The 27,953-nt window shown below is 42.7% G+C and overlaps 1 protein-coding gene and 1 long non-coding RNA gene across 20 annotated transcripts; one reads left to right on the top strand and one right to left on the bottom strand.

Moving 5' to 3' along the window:
• Nucleotides 1–683: 683 nt before the first annotated feature.
• LOC146233741 (uncharacterized) lies at nucleotides 684–4,002 on the bottom strand. 4 transcript variants are annotated; one of them, XR_014741781.1, is made up of 4 exons: nucleotides 3,912–4,002; nucleotides 3,541–3,671; nucleotides 1,065–1,088; nucleotides 684–986 (listed from the first exon to the last, which is right to left on the bottom strand). It is a non-coding gene; the product is annotated as an uncharacterized LOC146233741 (long non-coding RNA). The 4 variants fall into 4 exon arrangements; XR_014741779.1 differs by lacking the exon at nucleotides 3,912–4,002 and having other exon boundaries at nucleotides 3,541–3,876; XR_014741780.1 differs by lacking the exons at nucleotides 1,065–1,088; nucleotides 3,912–4,002 and having other exon boundaries at nucleotides 684–891; nucleotides 3,541–3,876.
• On the top strand, nucleotides 1,761–27,803 carry LOC146233740 (muscleblind-like protein 2a). Of its 16 annotated transcripts, none has more exons than XM_084689809.1 (10): nucleotides 1,761–1,843; nucleotides 2,145–2,221; nucleotides 6,978–7,755; nucleotides 17,288–17,785; nucleotides 18,359–18,610; nucleotides 20,158–20,211; nucleotides 20,597–20,747; nucleotides 22,001–22,036; nucleotides 22,947–23,038; nucleotides 23,965–27,803. In XM_084689809.1, the coding sequence occupies exons 3-10, from the start codon at nucleotides 7,582–7,584 to the stop codon at nucleotides 23,977–23,979; spliced, it is 1,272 nt and encodes a 423-aa protein (XP_084545935.1). In that variant the 5' UTR covers nucleotides 1,761–1,843; nucleotides 2,145–2,221; nucleotides 6,978–7,581; the 3' UTR covers nucleotides 23,980–27,803. The 16 variants fall into 16 exon arrangements, with proteins under 16 accessions (XP_084545935.1, XP_084545938.1, XP_084545941.1 ...); XM_084689812.1 differs by having other exon boundaries at nucleotides 1,826–1,843; nucleotides 2,145–2,210; XM_084689815.1 differs by lacking the exon at nucleotides 1,761–1,843 and having other exon boundaries at nucleotides 1,955–2,221; nucleotides 17,288–17,452; nucleotides 17,570–17,785.
• The last annotated feature ends 150 nt before the right edge of the window (nucleotides 27,804–27,953 follow it).

Genomic DNA, 27,953 nt, shown 5'->3' with positions numbered 1-27,953 from the left:
GCACACTATCCAGTACCATGGTCTCCACACAGCAAGTCACATGGGAATAATAATGTGACGATAATGTATATTCATGAACAGTGTGCAGGGACTTGTGGTACCAGAAGATGTTGTTACAATAACAAGCACGTATTGAACATATCTCACGCAAAATATAGCTTACTATGAATATTCCCACAAGACTGAAGAGAGTAGATTAACATTCACTGTAAGATGGTATTTTACATGAGTTTGAGGAAGCTACCAGGGGTTATTGAGGGATATGTAGTTGGAGGCTCTACAAGGTCAAAGGGGAACTGGTAGAAGAATGTTTTTTCAGTTTCATATCTGAGTCTATTTGACAGTGGCATTTCTTCAGGCTTGATGGGAGCAATGTGGTGACCTTTCCTCACTGCTCTTGATGTCCATGACACACGTTTGGAGGGGCTTGACAGTGTGACAAGATCAAAGGCTGGACCACTCCTATACTCTTATATGCTATGTGAAGGCCAAAGCTGATCAATGTGACAGTTTAATCAAATGAACACCCCATTGTAGTCATGACACTGGTAAAGCCATTTGATAGGCCTAATAGTTCATATATATTTTGGCAGTTTTGTTTTCTTTTTTTTTCTATATGTCAAAAATTAAGAATTCTACTGAACCCAGTGACAGAATCAACGAGTAAATCACATAATATTGGGTATAGTTTTGATCATGACAGACAATTATTTTATTTTGTCAACACTGTGTATTTATATAGAGAGCACATGGCAACAGGAACTGTGAAATAGAGGCCTTCCTTATGCATTTCCATTAGGCCATGTCCCCTTCAGTACTGCTGTCATCTGTCACTGAGGCCTTCTGCTCCTCTGCCCTACTACCGCTGCATGGTGCGCGTGGGAGGTTGCCCTGGTGTGGACAGATAAGTGAAGCTTGGTCAGCAGGCTTTCCCCAACCCAGTCCAGCAGTCTGGCATTCCAGTCTGCTCATCCTTTTTCTGATGCCTATAACAATAACAGCTCATCATTCCACACATACCGCTTTCAATTTAATGGAAAGAATGTGTTTGTCTCCATAAATACCTCCGTAATCCCATATCTGGCACTCTGTAAAATGACAGGAATAAGTAATAGTTTGGAATTTGGAGGTGGGTCAGAGAGGAAAGGGGCAAATAATTACAAGAAACATCCATTTAGTAAATGTCATGTCATGTTCAGTGTTTAAAGGTATTCAGAAACTTGCTGATCATACAATCCCACTTTTCACAGGGGGAGTTATGATGTTATCTCCTAACTGCAAAATTTTTCTTTGTGGAAGTGAACCTCGAAATATTCGAAAATAAAAGTATAACCCCTGGGGCTATATACATTCGCTTTTGAAAAAAAAACAAAAAAACATGTTACATTCAGTACTAATAAATGTTATAAACAAATATTAACGTAAAAATAACCATTTGTATCTGGTTATTAAATATATAGAACTATTTCTATTGTTAAAATCAAATTCATATGGCAACTTAAGGTAGGCTATACCTAGTTTAAGATTTTTGGTGCTGTTAATAATAATCTAATAATTATACTCCATACACAGAGTGGAAACTCAAATATATACCGAATGCCAAGCAAATCAAATATAAACTGAATGTAGGACTATAAAAAATTGAAAAACTATAATTTCCCTCACGGTTTCACTGCTGTTCCCTTGGTAACAAGCAAACCCTTGCCCTTCTGGAGCCACCTGACATTCGTTTGGAACGTACCATGTCCATTCATGGGGTGATCTCTGTAGATTTCCATTTGTTTATAATCTTCCGTTAAAAAAAATAGCACATATTTTACAATTAACATGAAGTCTCTAAAAGGTATTCATATATTAGTTATATTTTCTTCGACAAACGTTGCCTTCACATTTTTGTACGCACACTGATAGACATTGTAGTTACCCTTTCAATAAATCTGCTGGCTGTCGTACAGGGAGCTGTCAAATGCTTGTTGCTCCAATCTGTGCAACAAAGTGTCGAAAAAGAACCTGACACTCGGATATACTCGTCTAAAACATAGTTTCCTGTATAAAGTGAGAACCCAATGTGTTATTGAATATAAATATTTCGGCTTCACTCCATAGCTATCTTGTTTTTTTCTCCCAATTCGGTGGCGCTGAAGTCTGCACTGTCTGCGCGAATGGTAGGCTGGGCTGGAGTCTGGAGAGAGATTCTTCATAACGATGAGGTAAAGCCAAGGTAAGCAGGTGAAAATGCTGTGTGAGCGACTTAACTAGCTAGCTAGCAGTAGCTAGCGAATTTGACGTGGCATAAAGATATAAACCGTCTTAGGACGCTTTAATGTTAGCTCATTCTTTGAAGATTTAGCACAGAAATCACGTGTCAACTAGCTACTGAGATATATGGGTCGGGACGTCCACCAAAGTAATGCTAGCTGGACTAATGTAAGCTAGCTAGCACGGACTAGAACAAGAATATACCTACCAACCCATCTAGCCAGTCGTCGCTACTAGCTACTGTAGCTAGTACTAGCGAGGAAGTCGTACATGACCAGAAATACCGTCTCTGAAATGACTTTCATAGTCTAGCTAAAACATTTAAAAAGTATTGTACATGGTAGGCAGACTAGATGTTGAATATAGACTTCACTTGTTCTTGACTTGACGTAAATCCTTTCCTTATACATTAACCTACTTATATTTTAGGACATTTGATAGTGATCAACCCAGCTGGACATTGACATATGTCGTATTAATGTCGTAGTAGCTAGACACCACCGTTATTAATCATGTTATTGATAGGGGATAGAAAAGCCAGACAAGGTCATATATTTATCGAAAGTGTTCTTGCAGTCTTTAGCCTTAGATAACATCAATGCCAACTGTCGGCTAACGTTGTAACTTTCTTCTAAACCAGTCAGACCATGAAGATTCATATTTAACATTGAGAAAAGGTTTGTCCTTGATACCATAATTGATTTAAATCTAGCAATGTTGAAGCAATGTTGTGAAATGTGTGGTCTTATTGTATGTTACGGTAACCCTAAATGCCCTGGTTATTCTATGCTGTAATAAATGCCAGTGTTTGTTCTTTGCTTAATGTTCTGCAGGCTTACAATTTTTGGAGGAGTAATTACAGTAATAGGCTATAGTTATAATAGAGGATGTTTGTAATGATATTGATAATAGTAGTCCATTAAGAATATGTGAAGCAGGCAGATTTCAGTTAACTTTCTCAACGTAAGTACAGATTTGATTTAGCTAGGCTGTCTGTCTGGCCTGCACAGCCAGTTTGTATGCTGCAAATGTGTTTCTGATTTGCCATTGGCCAGAGCTTTATGGGAGGGCCTTCCTGGAGGCGGAGGGGCCGGCAGGAAGGGGGTGGCTGGAAATGTTTGAGCCAGAGTTAAGCAGACATTCTTTTTCCTGTACTGTCGTGGAAAGAAAATAAATTGTCTAGGCATGGTCTCTGAGAAAACAGAATATCAAAGGGAAAGACAACTACGCACATAGTGATTATCAAGACAGAAAGTCATTTGGAAAAGTCTGATTACTAACCTAGACTCTGTGGACGAGGTTAGCCAAAAGTGATTCATAACTGCGCGAGGTAAGGCTTGTTTCCTTGCAGTGTTTCCTGACTTGCTCCCTGAAGGAATTTGCTGCATTATGCTGCATACCATGCGGTGAGACTGAGAGGGAGAGATAGGAGACTTGACTTGTGTGTTGATAAAATCTAGCCCACTCCCCTATGATAACTCTACGTGTACAGTTACCGCTAACTCTTATTTGCTTTCCACTGGTTGGCTGGTTCTTGTCTAATGTGCTAATGTGGCCAGTGTGGAGAGTTTACCTCACTCATCCTGCCAGGAAAGAACAAGGTACTCCCTTTATGCCTGTTCTGCAACTTCCTGTGGCGTTTCAGCACTTACCCGGTCTGTCTGTCCCGTGTCTGACTCCCTCCCCAGTGTGTGTTTGCACAAGCTTCGGAGGAGTGTTTTCCTCGTACCCGGAGCTAAGGCGGACCGAGGGTCAACACACAATGATTTATTCTCTGAGGCACCAGGTGTTACCTTGTCGTCATCATGACCAACGAAAACAACACTGTGGGGAAAATATCTGGCAGAGGGCGACAATCCGGGGAAAGTTCAGCACTTTTACTGCGCTAACATCATTTCACGAGATACAATTTTAAGTCGACTAACTTTGTTTTAGTCTAAATAAGTGAAAGGAGGCTTAATATACGAATTATGGATTGGTTTTGGGCTCCCTGGAGGCCAGACGGTTGTAGATTATCTTGTAGAACTGTGCACTCGCAGTAACATGAGAGTAATTAAGGTCACCCCAGTTCAGTTTGCCTAATAGCTAAGACCACAGTAGTAGATATATGAAACACGCATGCCTGCTGACTCAGTAAATAGCTGACTGCATTGCTGCTGCAAGCTAGGGTGTCATACCAGTAATAGCCTAGGCGTAACCTTCTGCAAACTAGTAGGCTAATGCCTATTAATAGCGTTCAGCATAATATATGTGTCTATTGTTTCATGATCAGTCCCTAATGGCTATCTATTGGAAGGTATTTTTCACCTGCGCCGTGTGATTTGGAAAGATCAAATCATATTAGTATGCTAGCCTATTAATGGCAAAGGCCCATACATGATCTGTCAAGTAGCAGAAGGTGAACCATGTAGAGAAATGTTCAACATAAGCAACCAAAGTCAGAAGCTCGGGTTCTCTGACAACCTTATCACAGTGATGCCCCACATTCAGTTAGAAGCCAAACTATTGAGTCTACTGTGAATAAACTATAGAATAATGGACCTGGTCTACCTATTTTTTATTTTTTTTGCAGACTCCAAGGTGTAACACACGTATGCTGTACATCTATAGATACACAGATATTTTTACACAGAGAGGAATATGTGTAGATATCACAATTAGCCCATTTACATTTATTATGTCCATGGAGAATAAGATGTACTGTAGGATTGAATGATCCCCATTTCTGTAAGTGTGTGATAGCCTGTCCTACTTTCTTCCTATCTAGAAACATTAAAGACCATTTATAGAATTAATGATTTCAATTAAATGTATCTACTTCAACCTTAGTTTTAAAAGGAAATCTACATTGGAAAAAAGAAGTAGAGATCTTCTTATTTAATAGTGGAACAACGCTTAATTTTATTCTGGTATTTTTGATAATTTAGTGTTGTTTATCCACATAGCCTACCTTGCTAACATCTGGCCAACATCAACCCCTGTCCTTAGCTGTCACATGTCACCACAACAGAAATCTGCGCAATAGCAAGGTTTTGACTCTGGGGTCGGATCTGTGTTTGGACTGTCTCGCTGGGGTCCCCTGCATCCCAGCTGCTTCGACTCTCCACAAGCATATTTATAATTTTGTCATATTGGACGTGCCTGCCTCAAAGGCTGTCTGGGGTGATAAATATAGGCTAGGCTAGCGCTGCAGAGCCTAGAGAGCATGGAATTAAAATTTCATAAACCGTAGGCTGAATAGGCTTCAAGGTCAGAGACATTAATCAGTCAAATATGTCACTCTGATTAGTGCCAAACTGTAGTGTGAACTTCTTGATGACTAGCTTGTCGATTTAGACACAGGCCAATGCCGGGCGATGACATTGTTTCCCCTAAAGGACCTAGGGTGGTTCAGGAACTACAGTATCATTCCACATTGGTACAGTATTGTGCTCGTGTCCCTCTGACTGGTGTTCGAGGGAACTAAACTAATCTGGAGAGGTCACAAGAGTGTTAGAGACACCTCCCTACCTGGCTTCCAGCTGTCATGCTTCATCAACATTATCCCAGAGCCACATGTAGTCAAGCCTTTCCAATATGAATCATGTTTAAGAGGCTAAGCTAACTACCGGATAAAGCATCTATACCCTGCAGTTTATTCTTACACGGCGAGCTGTTTTTTTTTTTGCATTATGAATACGGTGACTGCTGTTCTAGCGTTATTGATGGATGTAATAATATGGTACAGGAGCCTAAGTGATATCTCCTACCTAGCCTGATGGGGAAACTCTCATCTATAACCTAGATCCTGATAATTGGATTTAATTAACTAGGTTATTGTTTTCACTTTCCCTAAATTGGAGAAGCTTTCAGATGGTCCCAAATGAATCGCACCAGCCTGGCCTAATTGCAAAAGGTCACATTTGACACATAGTAGTCGTTTGTAGTAGCTGATGTTCTCCTGGGAGAGGAGAAAATGAGGCTAGGTCCTGCCAGAGAGGGGGTGATTATTTGGATGATTGGCATGATTGGCACATTAAAAGAGATGGGTATGTCTGCCTATTAGTTAAAATGTAGGCCTAATGGAGGGTATTTAGGATCCACATTGTCTTATGCCACCGCATTCATCGCTGTGATCCTCATGAAGCCAGAATAAATTGGTTTACGAGACCCCCATCACTAGTCAAATTTGATTGGTCAAAGTCAAATAGCTAGTTTTAGACACTGTTGCCATGCTGCACTGAGATGATTGAAGCCACATTAAGAACATGATGAAAGACTACAACTGATGGCTAAGATTAGGCTATCTAATGATATCAACTGTGTCACCAACTGGTTTTATACTTTTATCTCTGTTGACGACTCTTTTATGTCTTGTCCATGAGTTCACATCCAGGCCTAAATATTTACAGATGTTCGCAATTATTCCAAATGTCCAAATGTTTTGGCTGCTTTTGTTTTCTTTCGGTGGATGATCCACTGGGACCACACTTATGAATCAGTTTGTGTTTAGAGCTGATCCTAACATATCAATTTTCCATAATTGTGAAGGTGTATTGGCCTTCTTTCCTCACTGTAAGTAATTCCAGCAGGTCTCACTGTTCAGCTGCTTTTCATTCAGCTGGTTTACTTGTTTACCATAAAGGCTAAGTCGTTGCAGATAAGGGTATTGAGCTCCTGTAAAGAAGTACAGCTGTTCTAAAACACAATACTTTATCCCTCTTTTTCCCACTTTTCAGCTCATCAACAGAAAGTGCCTTTCAGACGACGTACCCATCTGGAACCTTCTCTGCGGTCCACATGTGCACGGCCCAGGCCCAGTCCCCTTAAGACCAGGCCTGTGCAGTATCAGGGGACAACTCTGCAGCAACTCCTCAGTCTCCTGTTGACTTTTGCACAACAAGCAAGGGATCCAAAAGGAGAGATTTACTTTGGAGACGTGAAGATCTGCCAGCAAGGACAACACTGACAAATGACTAAAAGTTGGCAAAGTCAATACTAACCAGTCTGCATTGATATTCTATCAAGGATCTCTATTGCCCAGACATCTTATTTATGGGTTCTGTCAGTGGAGGAAAAGCCACTTGAATGTACCACATAGCAAGGCTGTTTCCCTTGCCAGTGGTCTGCTGTTGGTGTAAACTGATTGATGCCTGATATCTAGCTGATCAATTATCATCTCCGCCTGGCTGACACTGTGGGGGACCATCTGATGACTTCATGATTTGAGAACTTCTTAAACTCACAAATCAAGCGGACTCAAAAGTTTAGAACCTCTGACAAGGCGTGGTGAAACCTCAGAAATACAGTCAACCAGTTTTGAAATACCACAAGGGTTTGGACATGGCTTTAAATATGTCTTCGATTAGAGACACAAAATGGCTGACATTGGAAGTGTGTCGTCAGTTTCAGAGAGGAACTTGCTCACGGAGTGATGAGGAATGCAAATTTGCACACCCACCAAAGAGCTGCCAGGTCGAAAATGGAAGAGTTATAGCCTGCTTCGACTCGCTAAAGGTAAGGAATGTTATGGACCATATTTTCGGATAGATTCATGATCTGTTTGCCTCGGTATGCTAGAAAAAAAGGCAGGTTTTCCGAGATAATTTCAATCATGTGTGCTGTATGATGGTGCTTTTACCAGACAGACAGAGATGATCCCATATAATAATTTGGTGTAACTCAGCATAAGCATCTCAGAGTGAGAGTGTACTCCATACACATCAAAAATCCACAATGGTTGCTCTTTTGGTTGTATGGATTTAAGACTGTAGTCTTCTACTAGCTGGGGCTGGGATTGGGATTACTGTGAAAGCGTTCCCCCTTTCACCTCAGTGGCCCTGCCTTGCTTTACCCTGTCTGGGACTGTGGCTGTGACAGGGTTAATCCACACAGAAGCTCTCACTGCCAGCGTAGCACAGTACAGCCCTGCCCCTCCCCACGGATTATTCTCATGTTGAATGATCTCATCCTCCTTATCTCTTCACCGCTCGGTTTAAACACAGCCTGCCTGGGCAAGAGGCCTGGTCCCTGGCCTAGCGGTCAGGACTGGTGCTGTCACAAGCAGCAACAGGAACTCACCACAAAGAACCCATTCTGCCCAAGTGCCTCCTCAGCTGGGTGTTGTGTATTTGAGAAAGAATAAAATCCTTTGGCCTGCCTTTGATTTTGCCCATTGACTTTTCACCCCAAACCATTAATGGAGATGAAGATTGTGTTGCAGGTTTCTCGATTTCCTTGTATTTCTCTGGATGGATAACGAAGACATTTCAGGCCTGAATAGTGCCCCAGTCATTAATCTTAGAGAGTCATACACTGTTGATCTTGCTCCCTCAGAACAGTGGAGGCATTGAGCAGTCTGTCCTTCCAGCCTTCTGTCTAACATGGCTCTCTGGTGTTCCAGGGCCCAGCGAGACTGACTAAGCCTACTAGCGGGCAGGAGAGACTGTAGTACCTGAGGGAAACTTCGTTCAAATACACGCATGGTTCTTCAACACAGGCCGACGATCGTGCTTCTGAATTTAGACCGAAGTGTAGGTGGAGGAAGTGACTGTTCATGGGGGGGGGGGGGGGGGCACACACTGGCTATTTTATATTTGCTCCAAAAAGGCCTGTATTTGTTGTTTGTTTTGAAGTATTGTGGTGGATAACAATAATGCCCTCTGCAAACAGGTTTAAAATGCTCCTAGGCTCAGCCCACCCACACAACACAATTCACAGAATATTGTTAGAATTGTTATGGCGCAGTTTCTCTGTTAAGGAGATTGTAGCCCTGTAGCCTATCTCTTGCAGTCTATTTTAATTGATTCTAAGGACAGCAATAACAGTATGTGAAGCAGCCTTTTATACTGTAGGCTTAGCACACATTACTGTCTAGTTCAGTGTTTCCCATGGTCCGGAACTATGAGGTACTAGACAAATTAATCAAGCGTAATTTCTTCAGTGGATATATTTGATTGATTTTCTTGGTAGAGCTCAAGAGACATTATGATTCATGATCAAGATTAGATGGGGCTGACTTGAGTCAGCGTGGTTTTGCCACCTTGCGCTTGACGACATGACTCCTTCGGAGAAGCAGAGTGAAAAGAGAGAGACGCAGCTGTTAGCTGGGAGAAGGGGGATGGGGCAGGATTGGCCTTGAAAACCAACTAAATGCCACAGTCATGTGATGATGTCATGACTCTTCCTGCTGAATAGCTTGTTGTTGAAGACGAGTTCTTGTACTGGAGGTCTATCTGTTACTGACTTCTTTTTAGCGGTCAGCGGTTTCCCACTCCCGGAATTTGAATGTGTTCTGTATGTAAATGGGAGTCAAGTGCCTGAGCGGTTAAGAGTCGGGCTAGTAATCAGAAGGTTACCGGTTCGAATCCCGGCCGTGCCAAATGAAGTTGTGTCCTTGGGCAAGGCACTTCACCCTACTTGCCTCGGGGGGAATGTCCCTGTACTTACTGTAAGTCGCTCTGGATAATAGTGTCTGCTAAATGACTAAATGTAATGTAAATCATACAGCATGCACTTTGTTTAGTTGAGAACAAGTAGTTAGAACTGGACGCTGATATAAACATGTGGAATTCATTTGTTCTCTATTAATGTGAAACTAAAAGCCTATTCTAGAAGGAAAGTTTTTCACTTTTTTTGTTATTTTTACTGGCATGACTTCCAAAGAAATCTTAAGGGATAACTTCTTGGATGTCACAGGTTTTCTCTTCTTAATCAGCCATTCTCCTGACATGCTTCAGCCTGCTTGATATAGTCCATGTGATCCCACTTAGCCCAGTAGCTCATGCATGACAGTAACTACTATCTCATGACTGCCCGCCAATTGACAAAGAGCGTCTGGCCGATAAGCTCACGGGTGTTAGCACACTCCAGTTAGCTTAGCATACTCTTTTCCTCCTGTGCCTGTGGGGTTTGACTCACCCTTCAGGCTGCATCATCAGCCTGAGAAAGCGTCCTTCTCCCTCCCCGACCTACCGGCTTTCCCCTTAGAAACAGGCCGGGGCTCTGAGGATCTCTCGGTCCCAGGGCTCCTAGCAGGGCAGGCTGGGAGCTGGCTGGCTGGCTGTCAGTCATGATGTGGCTGAGAGAAGCTGCTTTCCTGGGGCTGCTCTCCTGGGAGAGTGTGGAAGCTGGGTCAAAGGAAGCTTCTAAAGACACTGCAGGGAGAGGAGCAGGGCTGGCAGTGCCTAAAGCAAGCCCCTGCATTGAATATACCCCAAAACACTTCCTAAGCTGTGTTTCTGGGCAAAATAGTATGATTTCACCTAATGTTATTGTTGATGTGTACCGTAAATCCCAATTTGCTGAAACGTAAACCCACCAGAAAATGTGGCGATCGATACGTGTTAGGCTGTTCAATTGTCTTGATTACATTTTGTGTAAAATTGTAAGCAAAACACCACATTAACCACCACATTAACCACCACATTAACCACCACATTAACCGCAAAAGCGAGAAACAAGAAGATCAGCCATAGCAACATGGCACCGCACCCACAGTTTTATTGTCCATTGTGTTCCTCATTACAAGCTCTTCCTATAATGAGCAGATGCCGTCTGAAGGCCATGTGACCGACTGTGTGATTTCCCCGGGAGGGTTCTGGAGCCCTCAGCTGACACCCAGAGAGATTCCCTGAGAGCAGGAATATTAATGGGACATCTATACCATAGTACGTGCAGAGAATGGTTGTCGGCATTGCTCAGCATGTGAGTAGGCCCACAGTAAGTGAAGAATTCCCATCTCGTCACATTTTGGCTTGAGAAGAGTTCATTTCGCAGTCAGGCTAAACAAACTGACAAGGAGAATGACTCTCTTTTTTTTTTTTCACTTGCGGAGAGCGTGAAAATTTTTTTATTCTGCGCGGGGAACAAAAGCCAGAAAGTTTATGTCATGCCACCAAGGGAACGCATGCATTAGCCTCAGAAACACTCGAAATCCCTTCAACCTGCATCCAAAGCGCAGGATGAAATACAGTATGAATTGTTTCCTTTGTGTTTGTGCCGCTCCCCAGGTTTTAGGCCTGTCTTGTCAGTGGCATGGTGTTTAACATTCAGTGTGTGGGTGGGGTGACCAGCTCATGCTGTTATACTGGGATTAGTCTCATTTATTTGCTATGCGACTACTCTGCTTCCCAAGATTTATGTTAGTGCCGCTGTTACCAGATACAGTACATCGCAAAAAGAGGCTCTTCTGTTTCATGAGTTTGAACTTTTAACACCCTCAGTTTCATGTGTTACGATGCCTATTTTAGATCATAGATCATAGTTTGGCGCTACTTAATCTGCAACCTCTTCCCCTGAAACATAGCATTGTTGAAGACGGATGGATTATGCTGGTACACTGCATGCTACTGCTGTGCAAACGCACATGTGCCAACCGTGCGATATGCTTAAAAAAGCATTCAGGAAACAGAAAACAGTGAGAGCATTTATGATCAAATAAAGGTGCAGTCTGCAGGAAGACGGTGATTAGTTTTAAGAGTAGGCTTGCCTACACCATATTCAGAGTGCCCCATACTTACTATGCCCCCTATATTAACTAAGCCTAAATGGAGACACACAAATATATGTTCCTGCTCCCAAAACAAGGGTCATCGTCTCCAGTCATGCCATTGGTTGTGGTCAGGCAGGGTTAGAGCCAAGGCTACCATGCGGGTGAACCAGGGGCATGCAGTGTCTGACTGGGAAGATTAACTTAACTCCAACACAAGTGCCTCACATTCCATGTCAACACAAGCACGTCTGTGATTGGCGCTGGTATGTCATGTGAAAGTGACAACGAAGCCAAACCAACACAAACTCTCCCCTCTTATGAAGGTCGACCTTAGGCTTCTCCACCAAGATTTCCCCCTCCCCCTCTCCCTTTGACCTACTTGTGGCTTCTTTTGACGAGTCAGAGGCCTCTTGTGTGTCACCCTGACCCACAGGGCCGAGGAAATGTTCCTCCTATATTTGTGCCATTTGATGATTGCAGTCATGGGCACCAGAAAGCTTCATTCTCCCCCTTCATGTGTTGAAAAAGATGTCAGAGGGCTACTGTATGTGAAATGCCATAAAAGGCCATCCATTGTTCAGATATAAAAAGTATTGTATTGTGTTGACTTAATGGTTTCCTGTCAGACTATTAACCACCTCTGTGCGGTACCTCATGTTTCTCATTGGGTGGACTAATTTCTTTCATTTCATTATGGCCGTTCCAGACAATAAATCTCAAACTTACGTGGCTGCCGTGGCTTTTTTCATAGCGATTGAGTCGTCCAAAATCTGTAACGAGCTTAGCAGAGCTGAAACTAGTCACATTCCTGGCAAAAGCCATCTTGTTTTTATTCATTTTCATAGACATCCTCTGATACCTACCTATCGGTGGACTTGGAACGGGTGTGCAGTGTGGAGCGGATGAAGGCTGGTACACCAACACAAGCTACTAGCCATTGTCTCTCCTCTCCTTCGTGTGAGTGGAGGCAGATGGTTGTTGTTGTTTCAGGTGTGATTCACATTCCACACTCATCCAGCTTCCTGTGTGCGACATGAAGGCCCCTCCCTCCGCCTGGACACCAGGCTGCAGCAGACGAGCGAGCCCAAGGCCAAGCTCAGAGGACTCACCCCTCCTGCTCCAAGCCTGCACTGCACAGAGGCTCAGGAGCCCACCAGAACATCTTCTACATTCATTACTGTTCCCTTTTTCATACCGTCATCCTGTATGGTATGGATTCATGAAGCTCATCTAGTTTCATTCTGGTTGGACAAAGCACCCCCACCCCTGCTGCAAACGAAAGCCTGCCTTATTTTTTTCATTTCCCTTCTGACGTTAAAGAAGGATGCATTATGGGAAACAAAGTTCACATGCTCTGCTGTAAAATCACCATACATGGTTTACTTTCGGGAAACGCACGGCTCAGGATGTACTGACGTTGTTTCGTTTGCCGATATTATCATGTTGGACCTCGTCCTCAAGCCTGTAGCACACTACACACAGGGTCATGTGCCTGTGTGGGTTTCTCTTGATGCCTGCAGGAGTGGTGCTCACTGTCCTCCTCCCTCCCCCTCCTCCTTTAACTCCCTCCCTTCCCTCTCCCTACTCAACCTTCTCCTCCCTTCCCTTCCTCCTCCTCATCCTGCTCCTCCCTCCCCCTCCTCCTCTAACTCCCTCTCCTCCCCCTCCTCCTCCTCATCCTACTCCCTCTTCCCCTCCTTCTCTAACTCCCTCTCCTCCTCCTCATCCTACTCTCTTCTCCCCCTCCTCCTCTAACTCCCTCTCCTCCTCCTCCTCATCCTACTCCTTCCTCCCCCTCCTTCTCTAACTCCCTCTCCTCCTCCTCATCCTACTCCCTTCTCCCCCTCCTCCTCTAACTCCCTCTCCTCCCCCCTCCTCCTCCTCATCCTCATCCTACTCCCTCCTCCCCCTCCTTCTCTAACTCCCTCTCCTCCTACTCTTCCCCCTCATCCTCCCCCCCAGCGTGGGCTTGGCTGTGGGATGTAGCATATTGAGTGAGGCGGTGTGAGGGCTGGGTGGGGGCTGGGTGGGGGCTGGGTGGGGGAGTATGCAGCCTAGTTGCAGGAGCTCACTGCAGATCACATCATCTGATGGAGGAGAGGAGGGGGGCCTCTCTCTCTCTCTCTCTCTCTCTCACACACACACACTTTTTCTCACACTCTTTCGTTCTCACACACGTTCTCTTTTTCGCATACATTCTCTCGCTCACACACTCTTTCTCTCTGACACACATTATCTCTCTCTCCCTTCCCTGTTCTGTAGAATTAGCACCCACTGCAGTATGAGTCCAGGCTTAAGGGTTTCAAGCTCAGCTAAAAATATTAACATATTAATTTCAAACATGTCAGCAGTTGTTCATTTAGCCCATCTGTGGGATTATTCTTTCATAGACAAACACACTGGCTTCTTGATTACCCCTGGGAGAATGGGACAAGTAAGCAATTGACGTGTGTTTATGTGTGCGGTGTGAGCCGGAGGGTAGAGTGAGGCGGAAAGGCAATAAACTGCTTTACTGAATCAAAGTCCCGCCGACGCCACATTTTAGTAAAGCGTCACAGGAAGGAGAATCCCCAGTCACTGGAGCATGTCTGACAGTGATACAGGAGCTCACCATCAGACCATGCTGACACTGCACAGCCTGCTACATTCATGCATCCTCTACCAACTCACTGTACCTCCAACACAACGCTCAGTCTCTGTTCAAGTCAAGAACTTGGAGAGGACGGAACTCACTGTCTCTCTCTGTCTCTCTCCCCTCTCTCTCTCTTTCTCTCTCTATCTCCCTGCCTCCCACTACGGCCCTTCTCATGAGGCATTTAACACAGACCGAACAATGATCCTTTTATCCCGCAGCACTATTCACACCTCATCTGGGGGCTTACCCAAAGGAGCGTTACATCAACTCGGACCCCGTTCCAGTGGGCCGGTAGCGTGGACCATTCTGACGCCTTACCCTGTCGGTTTACCCTGGCATGCCTTGCCTGGAATTTGGACCTGGCATCTGCCCTGACCCCTTATCACGCTGAGATAAGACGCCATTGTGTGCCGGTTGTGTTCTCTTCGGCTCACCTCAACTGCCAGCCACCTTCCTGTCCAGGGATCACAGTTCAGGATGTTGGTGGTTAGTGAGGACAGCATGAGGGCAGTGAAAGTCTGATTATTGGATATGATGACACGTGTGGGCCTGACCTCAAACTGAGTGATAACTCGAGCTATTTAAACTGGGGTCAAAGTATCTTGAGGGTAGAGCTCCGTTGAGTACGGCTGGGAACTGCTGGGTGTGACCAGCTTATACTGGGCTTAATTTTGCCCTGGAAAAGTACCGTATAATCGGGAAATCAATTTAGCATGTGTTTCTTGCCATAGATGAGAGATTATGCCATCGTATAGCCTACAAATCACAATGACTCTATAACGCAGCTATGCATTTGTCCAAAGCGTATAGTGTCTTAGCTGTATCCTCAATAAAGAGCTTGTCAAGAAGTTTGTGTGTGTGTGTGAACGGAGATCCTGTGCTCCACACAGCTGTGTTTCTGTTCTCTGTATCCTCCAATAATATGGCTGCACCATCTCATTTGTCATGAATGGGAGGGCCACACGATTGGCTGGCCCCACTATGACAGCCAGGGCACACTTGCCTGTTTGTGTTTAGTGAACATCTGTTGGAGCGTCTCTTTGCGTCGGATCAATAGTTTGTCTGTGTCTCATTAATTGCTGAAGGCAGTTGCATTGATGTCACATGTAAATTCCGTAAAAGATTAGGAAAGACAGTGTTTTCTGTCTCTATAGGAGATGCCTATTAGATATTTAAGTAGATGCCAGATCTAGCTCACAAAGGAAGGAAAAGATTGATAGGTTATATATGGCTAGCTAGTCTGTGTTTTAGCCCACTGATTCTCCCTTATTAAATGTCTTTCTGTGAGCTGAGTGAATAGTTAGCTGTTGCTGATAAGGTCAGTTACACAACAGCTTGTCTTTGTGTCTCTAATCCACAATCCCCACTTTAATATCTGGAACTTTCCAAGAGAATATGCTTGGATAAAGATAAAATCCTCATGGACAGTGAATGAGAATAATGTATATGAATCTCTTGGGGGAATCTCAGATGAGTTCAGTAAATCTAGGCCTAATCTATGTGTCAGAATTGTTGTCTTGCATTATTAAACAAGTTTTTCATTTGAATATGTAAAACACCTACACAGGATAGCAGCTTAATCTCTCATTGATTGGCTGTTTGATTGATGACTACAATAATCCTTTTTTTGTGGTAAAAGAGTCCCCAGTGCAATTAAAATGTGTATCAGGCAACTTATTTTGCAGACTTTACAGCACTTCAGAATTAGCTGGTATACTAGCCCAACCTTAAGCTTTAGCCTAGCCTAGTAGCCTGGCTATTTCAGCTCCGAGCTGGACCCACGCTTCTACTAAACAGAGCCGGGTGAGAATGCTATCATGCAGACATCTGAATTGTTGTGAATGGACTTTGGAGCCCACTGTTCCCCAACAAAGAGGAGGGGGCGGTCAGTGTGTAGACAGATCCCCTATGTTGGCAAACTCACAGCCCATTTCTGGCCATTCAGCTTTTCCCCCTAAGCCTGTTTCAGTTGCTGGTGGTAATCATGGCCGCTTCGCCAGACTTCTGTGGAGGGACGTGGAGATTGAGATTTCTCGGCCTCATCACGATACATCATTGATTGTCATCATTATGTTGGTTCGAGCTCTCGGCAAACCAGTGATCGTGACGGCAGACCCAGTCTGTATGCTACAGATAGCGTGGCTGACCTCTAAAAAGGAGAGATTGTCATAGTGAAAGTGCAGATAATGTTCTGCTTCATACATCCAAGCATAGTGTACACTTCCCATGTGTGCTATTATAAGACTAAAATAAGGATGTGGCCTACTTCCCTCCTCAGTCAATCTTAGTTGACTGGCTTTTTCTGAGAAATAATAGCCTCTTGCTCCCTCCTCCAGAAAAACACGAGCTGCTCATCCACTAGGGAGACACGATCCTGGTCATAATCGTGTCATTAAGGTTACCTTCTCCTCATGGTTTTAGAACATGGAACGTTTGAAGCAAGGTTTTTTTTTTTGTGGTTTTAGCTGTTTTCCCACCCATTCACGCTGGACATTCAAAATGGGGACTTGTCATCTTGACAACACCACCAAGGCCTGTTGGGAGCCAATGCCTTTCACCAAGGTCTCTCACCAGTGTGACGGGGGACTAAATGGATGTCAAATGGGCTTACACGGCCTCCATGTGTCCTTGCCTTCATGCACAACATCCTTGTCTCTTCATTTGACTGTGTATGGATTCTATTGACCTTGTCTGTCATGATTTTATATGCAGCACTGATGATAGTGGTTTAAATGGATCCTCGGTTCCATAATTGCAAAATTCAATTTGGTCTATTTGATTAAAAAAAATCTGCATCTCAATGTAAAACCTTTATGAATGTGGATAACTCCATAAACATTACAGCCTAGTGGGTCAGGTTACTTTTTTGGGGGGGTCCCAAGAATGTGTTAAAATTGAATTATTCTTCTCTCTCACCACAGGGTCGATGTTCTAGAGAAAATTGTAAGTACCTTCATCCACCTTCGCATTTAAAAACCCAGCTAGAGATTAACGGACGGAACAACCTCATCCAGCAGAAAACAGCAGCCGCCATGCTGGCGCAGCAGATGCAGTTCATGATCCCAGGAACCAGCATGCAGCCAGTAGTAAGTTACTCATACTCAGTTGTAAGTAACTTCCAAGTAGCACCTGACACTCACGTTTTGAAACCAAATTCTTTGCAGTACTTTTTTCCTGACTCTCGCCCATCCTGCTTTTCACAGCCATCTTTTTCTATGAGCCAAGGACTTGGTCAGAGCCCTGGACTTAGCTATGCTCCTTACATGACCCCCATGAGCCACGGGATGGGGCTTGTCTCTGCAGACATGCTTCCCAGCGCCCCAGTCATCATCCCCGGCAGCCCCCCCATCAATGTCCAGAACTCCTCGTCCTCCTCTTCCTCGTCCTCACAGAAGATGCTGCGCACAGACAAGCTGGAGGTAGGCAATCCAGATGATTGGAAAGTAGGGGTGGGAATCTTTTGGTACCTCACGATTCGATTAGAATCGATTCTTGGGTCGAATCGATTCTTGGTAGAAACAATTTTTAATCAAAAATGTTTTTTTAAATAAAATAAATAAATGAAATAACATTACAAAAAAAACATTTGTGAATCGCTAGAAGACTGAACCGCACACCCCTACTGGAAAGTGTTAAAGCACCTGTTGAGTGTGTTGACCGGTAGCTCACCGTATACATTACATTTAGCAGACACTCTTATCCAGAGCGACTTACAGTAAATACAGGGGACATTCCCCCCGAGGCAAGTGCCTTGCCCAACAACGTAATTTGGCACAGCGGGGAATCGATCCGGCAACCTTCGGATTACAAGCCCGACTCCCTCACCGCTCAGCCATCTGACTCCGTATAAGTGCTCGTACCATGTAGGCTGAGGCCCTAGTGCAGCGTTTCCATTAAAGGCTCCGACAACACTTTAAAAAAAGCATCCCTGCTCACTGAGTGTTGTAAGTCTCAAGTCTCAACCTTCCAGTAACGTCCCCCCGTCCCCCCAGGTGTGCCGGGAGTTCCAGCGAGGCAACTGCGCTCGGGGCGAGACGGACTGCCGCTTTGCCCACCCCAGCGACAGCCCCATGATCGACACCAGCGACAACACGGTGACCGTGTGCATGGACTACATCAAGAGCCGCTGCTCCAGGGAGAAGTGCAAGTACTTCCACCCCCCTGCACACTTACAGGCCAAAATCAAAGCTACCCAGCACCAGGTCAACCACACTGCTGTGGCAGCACAGGCAGCAGCAGCCATGGTAAGGTCCTGGCCTCAAGCCCACCACATCTTTCATACTGTTAGAACATTGTATCTTAGACAACTTGTGCAATTAACGCTTTGATGAAATGTGACAGATCAGCCTTGATGGATTTTTAGTCCTGTCTGACAACCATATGTCTGTCAGTTTACCAATCATCATAGAATGTGGAGCTCTGCTTTATTTGTAGACAAGTTATTTGTCAAAATAATGAACATTTTTCCCAATTTTCCAACAATATGCCCTAGTAGTCTATACTGTTTATTAAACATTTTTATGTTGCAACTCATGCTAGCTTTTAACCTAGTTGCAGTATTCTTATAAAAATGGCTTGCTTTGGCCTCCGTCCCTTGCTTCCCACGCTTTTTAAAGTCGATGTAGCTGCAACAAACCTAGCCTAACTTTGTTCCCACAGCTACTGTCTTGTTTCATTCTACTGTCTGCTGGTGGTGTTTCTGAAACGTCTAAAGCCTTAATAACTAGCAATGTTATAGAGTGAGCGACTTTCACTGAACACTACTTCACTCACTATGGGACAGTTATAGTCTAATGCAGATGAAGGCCTTCAATCTAACCTCTAACAACGGATTCAGTCCATGCTTTCATTAAAAATGTAATTGAAAACATGCATGCACCATGACCTTAGAATGCGCTATGTACCCCTTGGTAAACCTGTCATATTTTTTTTCATACGTGTTTTACGTCATTAGTTCACTTACTACATTCTATGTTTGTTTTTTGTTTGTTTGTTTTTTTGCATGACCGCCAAATTACAAATCCCTTTTTTTAAAGATTTACGGCTTATTTGAGTAAATAGGTTTTAGTCTACAATGACTGTATTCTATGCAACCAGTAACCATAGAGATTTAACCAGATCTAAATGAACAGTGACCAATTAATTGGCTCAAACAAACAAAACTGTGAAAATGATTTACCCAATTCTCAACCAATAAAAAAGGCACAATCCAAAATCTTATGATCATTCTAGTAATATAATCACAATAATAATATTATTGTAAACAGTGCTCCACATTCTGTGATTATCACTTGTAAGGTGTTCTTAAAAGGTTATTATATCCAGTAATTGTGTGTACATTTTTAGATTGTAGAATTGCAACCTAAATTCAATATTTATACTTTGTTGTCCTTAATTGGATAAGTGTTGATAGTGATTATTAATTACCAATCAGCTAATGTTGTATTATTGTAGTCGTCAATCTATATTGTGAATATCCTTACTCCAGAAAGATTGAAATGTATTGTAGTAAAACCTATTGGATCAAGCTAACGTGTAGTTGATGCTGACCTACTAATGCAGGAGTTAGTTCTCGTTTCCTTGGATCAGTTATTTTGTTTATTGTGCATGCATATTGTTTCGTATGTGGTATACTGCATTCAGATTATTTTGTTTTTGTTTTTTCCTTCTCACCTACCCACAATGCAATGCTGTCCCCATGACGCACCTCTGCTTGCTGTTACCTGTATGTTAATACGCTTGAATCCCATTGGCCCACTGCCATCATGTGCTCGCTGCCTGCTATTAAAAGACTCAGTCGACTGCCAAAGCAATGAAGCGACCCCTCGAGGCAACTGTAGACCTGGTACTTTGACCTTTCACCTTTTGCTTTGCATGTAGCTATTAATTGTACTGTAGCAACTCACAGAATTTTTATTTGTCATTTTTGTTTTTAAAACCTCTTAGATTCATCTAGTATGTGCACAGATTCATTCATCGTCAGTTACCTCTGATTAATTGACTTGATAGATGTTTTAAATGTAGTACCATTAATATTGTAGACATTCACTTCATTATTAAAAAGGTCTTTGTTATAATTTTGTAGTAGTAATAGCATACACTGTATGTATTTGGATTATTGAAATACCTTAAACTAGTTATTTGCCAAAGAGAGTGCACTGTAAGACGTGAGCTAGCTGTGGATGTTCATGCTTCCCGTGTCATGTTGAAATGATCTGTGTCCTCCTCAGGCCTTTCCCCACGGCCTCCTGCAGCCGTTACCAAAGAGACAAGCACTGGAGAAGAGCAACGGCGCCAGCTCTCTCTTCAACCCCAGTGTTTTGCACTACCAGCAGGCTCTGGCCAACGCACAGCTCCATCAGCCTGCATTCTTTCCCACAGGTAGGCCCTGTCTCCGGTCCACAGCCCCCCCTAGCCCAATTACCTGTGCCTGCTAGACGTTGTGTCCCCCCCCCCCCCCCGGAGATCTTACTTGTTTATGTCAGGGTGTGAGGTGGGGTAGGACTCAAGTGCACGAGAGATGTGAGGCATTTTGAAAACAAAGGTTTAATCTCGAAAAATGGGGAAAACAGTTAGGGTACTCACAGTGACAGGGGTGGACAAGACAAAGACGGGACACAAAACAGGAACCGAAATACACAGAACCAAACGACACACAGGTGGACACAATGAAGCTAACGAGCCAGGTGAAGACAATGACAGGGAACACTAGGACAGGGCAAAACCAGAAACGGGGGCACGGCTGAGGCCGTGACAGTTTGAGTTCTTGTGTCTTTGCTGGGTTCGATCCTGGTCAGTATCACCTCTTCTCTCAGTCAGATGCACCAGATGTGATGAATAAAAAAAACAAAACGCTGTGAACAATTTCTGCTAATTATGCGCAGTTAATGTTGCTGACACGTCATCGGGGGCCTGTTGTCCCGGCAGTAGCGCCAACTTGATCATCGTGACGTGTCAAAGCCTGAGGTGTCAATCAAAGGAGGCATGAACTAGGTCAAGATGGATTATGACAGTATTTCAGTCTACTCAGATGTGGCAGCTTAAATCATATTGAGTTTAATCCATCGGTGTGGCGTTCTAGAGTTTGACACTTTTGAAGGTGTGTAAGATGACTGTAGATAAAGGTGATCCATTAAATCTCCCGCTAAGCTCCTTCAGTCAGCAGGGTCTCAGTGTAGCAGCATCAGTAGTACCCGCCTCGTGTCTTACTGTTGCCTGCTGAGTGCTCATGACTTAGGCCAGTCTATGAATATGTACAGTACAACCTCTGCATGTGCATCTCACTCTGAACAGTGTTACCCGTACCTCACATCAAACCCTACACACACACACACACACACACACACACACACACACACTTCTCTGGATATGGCCACTGCTCACCTAACTACAGATCTTATCCCTGATTTCCACTGAGGAGTCCACGTCTGCTTCTCTTTATTTTGTGTGTGTTTCTGTCAGATATGTCTGTGTGTGTGTGTGTGTGTGTGTGTGTTTCTGTCAGATGTGTGTGTGTGTGTGTGTGTGTGTGTGTGTGTGTGTGTGTGTGGTAAGCATGCTGAAAACAGTTTGAAGCTAACCTGTTTTTCCCCCCATATTAACCTCTGTTCACTTCCCACTGCATAACCACACAGGCTCAGTCTTGTGCATGACTCCTGCTTCGAGCATGGGTAGGTCCCTTGCTTCTTTCTTCTGATCAAATGTCTAATGAACGGGGGAACATGGAATGTTCTCACTGTTGATTTAATAGACATTCTTGTTATTCCGGCGTGTGCTTGGATCAACATGTCTCCGGGTCACTGGGCAGAGCTCCTTTGTACACAGTAGGGTCCAGCACACACATTTAAAAGGCCATTTGAAAAAAACACAGTTTTGGATGTATAATTATTTTTATTTAAAAATGTGTTTTATTCTTACCGCACCTTGTTGCTGATCAAAGTACCAGGGTATTATTGATATGCTCTACATATAATATTTATATACTTTCTCATTGCCTCACTTATTTTGATCAAATGTTTCCACATTTTTTACGCCCTTTGTCCATCTCACTGATAATTGTACCAAAAGAAAAACTAAATTCCAAACACGAGATTTCATCTAAGCACAACTGGTTGATGATATTTACTAGCTCTTTGCTATATCCTGTAGATTAGGACATTTGATCACTTTCCCATGTATTTTATGCATCATTTTTATTTCCGCGTGGCCACAAATGACTTGTATCCCTTTAGATTTTTTCATTTTTTTCATTTACAGAACATGTTCTATACATACAGCTGTAAATATGAAATTACTAGAGATTAGTCATTGTGTTTCATAATGCATTTTTATTCATCTTCTTTAGTAAACTATAAATGGTCAAATGTCCTAAACTACCTTTAATCAGCTCTCCTCTATTATTTCTCCCATGCTATCTTGCTTTGCTCTGTGATTGCATGCCATCTGCTGGTCTAACCCAATGATGGCTTTGCTGCTAATGTTGTACTGTTATCACCCTGCACACAAAAAAGAAACGTTGCTATGGTTACCATAATGCTCCACCTACCTGTTCATTGCTTTCATGGTTCCCTTCCTGAAAAGTTCCCATGATGTACAGCGCTACGCCTGCTGCTGTCTCTGCAGCCTCTACTCCTGCCACAAGCCCCTACGCAGCAACAGCTCCAGCCAATCAGGTTTGCTCCTTTTAAAGCTTTCTCTCATGAATCCTTGAGCTCTAAATAAGTGCTTGTTTTAGTCCCTAGACACATTTTTTCTTTGTGTGATTATTGTGCCTTTCCTACAAGCAAATCATTTGCTTAGTTGTTTTTTTTTGGTATAGAGATACATTTGCACTCAAATACGGTCAGACAGCACTTATTTAGAGATCTCTCATCTGCAAATAGTAGATGTGTTGTTGCATAATTTCCTTAATTGTTTTTTTGCATGTCTTTTTCGTTTGTTCTTTGCTTTATTCAATGGGAAGTACCCCCTCCAAAGAAGACCTACAGTTTGGCTTGCATAATAGTTCAGCTCTTTCTTTGAGATGGTGTAATTAACATCTTTACATGGCTTTATCTAGCACTGTAGAAGGGAGCAGACATTTTACTCCTCTAACTATGTGTGTTTGTGTGTACGTGTGTTTATGTCTACGAGCAATTTTGTGCGTGTGTGTGTGTGTGTTTGTGCACCCATTTCACACCCAGTGGCTTCCCTCCTCTGACTTGGCTGTGACTGCCCTCTGTTGTCCATCTTAGGCATCTTCAGGGGGGGGGGTCAGGTCAGGTGATCTGATTCCTCCTCGTCAGCTGAGAAGGAGAGAGTGCGTGTGTGGGTGGGTGGGAGCGTGGGTGTGTGGGTGTGCGTCATTCTTCTTCCTAACTCCACTCTCAGTCTCATATGCAATTTATAAAAAAATGTGTCATTACGCTAAACAGTTTTGCCGCCGACCATTATTCAAATGCTTTTTTTTATTTCTTTAGCAAATGTTGCCAGCACGGATTAAGGATTCTCTTTGCAATCCTAGTATATGCAGTTGGACCAAAGGGCAATCGAGATTGTTAATAGAAAATGCCACCATCAAGTGACATGTCTTTTTTCCCAATTTCTACTCCTGCAACAGATCATCCTCAAGTAACCAACATGAAAAGAACAAATTGTCGAGATGCTGCCCTCAAAGGCTCTAAACATCCTTTCTGTAAATACTACATCTGCTCCACATGAGAACTACAGCAACCTGCATGCTGACAAGAAGATTACTGAGGAAATGTTGTAAACATAACCTTGAGCTATGTGAAATATACAAATTATATATCAGAATTATATACCTAGGACTAATACTGCTTTACAGATATTTAAATGTCACAAGATTACTTTATGTACCGTATATACTTACACACGATTGGGGATTGTGAAGATGTAATTGTTATTGAACAATTATATTGTTTCTTTTTTCCTTTTTAATGTTTCTTAAAAGTGCACAACATTCACATGAACTCACAGAGCAACATAAAACTCGCATTAAAAAAATGGTATATCTAGTGCTAGTTTTGACATTTTAACACAGACCATTGGAAAGAGCTGTTTACCCCACACTACCTGCACTTGGCTTATGACTCAGACTGGAGGAAGAGGCCTTCTTGCTCTTTGAGAATATGAATGTCACAGAGGATATGTTTCCCCCTATTGTTACTCTACTTTTGAACAGAATCACTGCTCCCCTCAGCCCATGCGTGCCTTTGCTTCTCCAGGAAGGCTGGTCAAGGGACACCTCATTCAGTCAGCCACCTGGTCTGGCCCTCCCCTACTGCAGCCTCAATTAGTGTTATTAACAGGCGGACGTACGGTGGACTCACCAGAATTCACCTCGTCTTTTTTTTAAATCACGTCCCACACTGCCGTGTTGGTGTAGGATAGACAGGCTTCCTGCTGTACAGCTGCAGGACAGGGTGCTGTGGATGCCGCCAGGTCACCAGGGTCTAGAGAGGAGCTGAGAGGCTGACTAGGTGTCTGATGACCCGGCAGGCAAGGGGGAGGGGTTGGGGGGTAGAACACCACAAGGACCACTGCCCAGGAGGGTTAGGGTGGAAATACTTTAGACTGAAGGCAGATAGATGATTCTGGGTAAAAGGGGGGGATTCGCAAGGTAATCTTGAGGTGGTGGGGAAAGTAGTTTGTCAACCCTGTTTTATTTGAACTGTAGAAGTGCCTAAAGTACATAGCAAGCATCAGGAAAAGGCTTTGTTGAGTTTGAGAGTGACGTAACCTCATTCGTGACTCATTAGAATCTAAGAATGAAGAACTTTGTTAGTCTGCCGCCATCAGCTCAGCAACCCTGGGCCTACTAGATCTGTAAGGAAGCGAATAAGTGTTTGTGTGATGCTGATTCAGTGCATTAGTACTTTTTGTACACTTGGTTAGTTTTAGTGCTTTAGTAACTTGTCATGGACTTCCATGAAAGTTTGCATTTATTGTGTCACAGATTTGATTATGCCTCTGCAAAATTACTTTGTTTCTTTTGTAAGATGGACAAGTTGAGTTCCTTATAAATAGTTTTCAGTTAGGGAAATGGAAGTAATTTGGTAGAAAGGTTTGTGTCTGAGTGTTAGTAATTCATTTGTCTCATTTTGTCTTTCTCAAAAACCAACATATATTGCATTTAACTTACAGTCTAACATCTTTCAGGTAGAATTTTTCACAAAATAATGTAATGTGTTTGTAATAAGATGTGGTCTAATAATTATCAAACTGTGCAATGAAACTAAACTTGTTCATAGTGAGACATGGTCTGTGCTGTGTTGAAAATATGCATATTCACACAGGTCCAAATTCACTCTGAATTTAACCTGTCAAAAATTAGGAACTGTCATTTAAGACAAGACTGAAAACAAATCTGAAACATGAAACTGTTCATCACCCCGTTGATTCTTCCTCGTCTCTGACGAGTTAGTGTACTGTACGTGCAAATGCTTAGTTCACAGCCCTTTGTATTTTGCCTCATTTCATTTTGATTGTGTGAAAGCAGTGTGTCTGTAAAAAAAAAAACACACACAACAAAAACGTTGTACACAATGATGTTGTTTTGTTTGATGAACGTCACCACTCCCTGACAATCCACCGAAGCCCCATCACACTAGTCCTCACTGCCTACAGTACATCCTTTAACAATCACCTTTATTTTAGAAGTCTAATTTTAAGCAACTCTTGATGGAAATATATGGAATATACAGTAGTTTTATTTGTTTAACATTAGTATTAGAACAATATTGTAACCTATATTCTATTTTAAAAAAATGAATGTAATTTATTAAACTGAGCTTTGCTCTGCTGGAGGTTCCTCAAAGGGGTTGTCCTGTCACTCTAGCCTACTAAAAGCCGTCTGTGTACAAGGGAAGATGTGTTAAAGCTACCAGTGCTGGGTTTCCTCACCTCCACCTTGTCTCTGCCTTGTCATCTGCAGGGAGCTTGAAGAGAAGGAGGCGTCAGAAACGTCTCCGCTCTGCCTCCCAGAGCAGCAGAAGCGTTGGCTAGAATGTAAATGTATAACGCTTGTGACGCTTCCTTCTCTTGGTGTTTCTCTGTCATCTTACAAACTGCAGTACGGGCGAGGCGATAGAATTGGTTTTATTATGTTAAAGAAAAGCACACAAAAAAAATTAAAATAAAAAATAAAGGTTTATTGTCACATTTTACCAAAAAAAAAAAAAAAAGAAAGAAAAAAAGTATTGAACTTACTTTTCATTGTAGTATGGTATGATTTCATAATTTGTTGCTGTGTCAAACTAAAGTTGCAATGATGGAAGCTCTGTATTTTTGTAAAGGATGTCTTGTTATGTTTGTTTTCTAGAGCACTCTAACACAAGATTGTATTGCCATAAAGAACATTTCCTATTCTATGGCAAATTGCATACAATATGTACTTTCTGTTTCTTATTGCCTTTGTATCACACTATATTAATTTTACGGTTAAGATATAAGGGCCCTTATGACATCTAATATTTCTATCTTCTCCCACCAAAAAGCTCAGTTTCTGTATCTGCTGATCGGACGTTTGATGTCATGAGGTTGTGTTTGATGGTTGTTAGCTGTTTAGAATTGCACTTTGTTCCAAGAATATAATTATTTTCCCATTGCGGATAATACAACTTTGTCTTGGGTACGGCAAACTGGATTTCCTTAAATTATGTCAACTGTTAACAGCAGACACGTTTTTCAAGAAAATACTATTATAAAATAATTGTTCATTTCAAGTTGTCCTAGTTCATTTCAAGTTAAAATATAATTACATTACACTGTAGTTAAATACATCTGCAGATGCTATTAATTTGAGATTTTAGGTCACCCAATCAAAAGAGTTAAGGACAGTCAGAATGTTTCAGTTTACTGACCCAGTGGTAACGTAATTCCTGAGCACTTTCTGGACAGTGGATATACTGGGCAGAAAAGCTTATGTGTGAACTTTGCCTTACCTTTGATGTTTCGTGCTTCAGTTTGTATGTGTTAGCTTGGGCTCATGAAATGTAAGGATTGTGATTAGTATGATCGAATTAGATATCAGTAAAATACGCTGTTTAATTCTCACTCTTACAGGAGTTTTTATTTGTGGCCAAAACAGAATTGTATGAGGCGCAGTCTAACAATTTCCTGAGAAAAGCTTGATGAAGAGAGGTGGCACGTGCCATTGTGAATGGTTGTGCTAATGTTACGGCAGGATTCTGGTGAGGCTACTGTGTCCGAAGCACAGGGCTCTATCAGTGATGCTGTACTGTAGACCTGTGCTCTATGGAAGAGGGAGAGTACCCTTTCTCAGTTTTAATTATGTTATGTGACAATTTTCAATGTTTTATTTGTGCATACTTACGTGCTCTTTTATGTTATATAGAGTAGTTATGTTTTTTGGTAAATCCAAATTTGTGTAAAGTCTAATGTTAAAACAAAAAAACAAATAAAGGTTTAAGTATATGCCAAGCTTGGGTTTCAGTTTTTTACATTGCACATGTGTATACCAAATTAGCATGTAGGCCTAGTTATTCTGTCCAAATCCTGACTACTTTCTTTTGGTTACAGCAATAGACCATGATGTACAATTTTATTGTACAGATTGTAATGTTA

The sequence above is a fragment of the Hypomesus nipponensis genome, chromosome 23 (assembly GCF_054491055.1).
Source record: "Hypomesus nipponensis isolate SF chromosome 23, ASM5449105v1, whole genome shotgun sequence".
Lineage (NCBI taxonomy): Eukaryota > Metazoa > Chordata > Actinopteri > Osmeriformes > Osmeridae > Hypomesus > Hypomesus nipponensis.
This window is presented reverse-complemented; position numbering and strand designations above follow the sequence as displayed.

Excerpts from the sequence above, each read along its gene's own strand:
- LOC146233740 (XM_084689809.1), top strand. The coding sequence starts at position 7,582 with ATGGCTTTAAATATGTCTTCGATTAGAGACACAAAATGGCTGACATTG. Across the intron at positions 20,212-20,596 it reads TCGAGGCAACTGTAGACCTG|GCCTTTCCCCACGGCCTCCT; the intron begins GTACTTTGACCT and ends TGTCCTCCTCAG. Across the intron at positions 20,748-22,000 it reads GCCTGCATTCTTTCCCACAG|GCTCAGTCTTGTGCATGACT; the intron begins GTAGGCCCTGTC and ends ATAACCACACAG.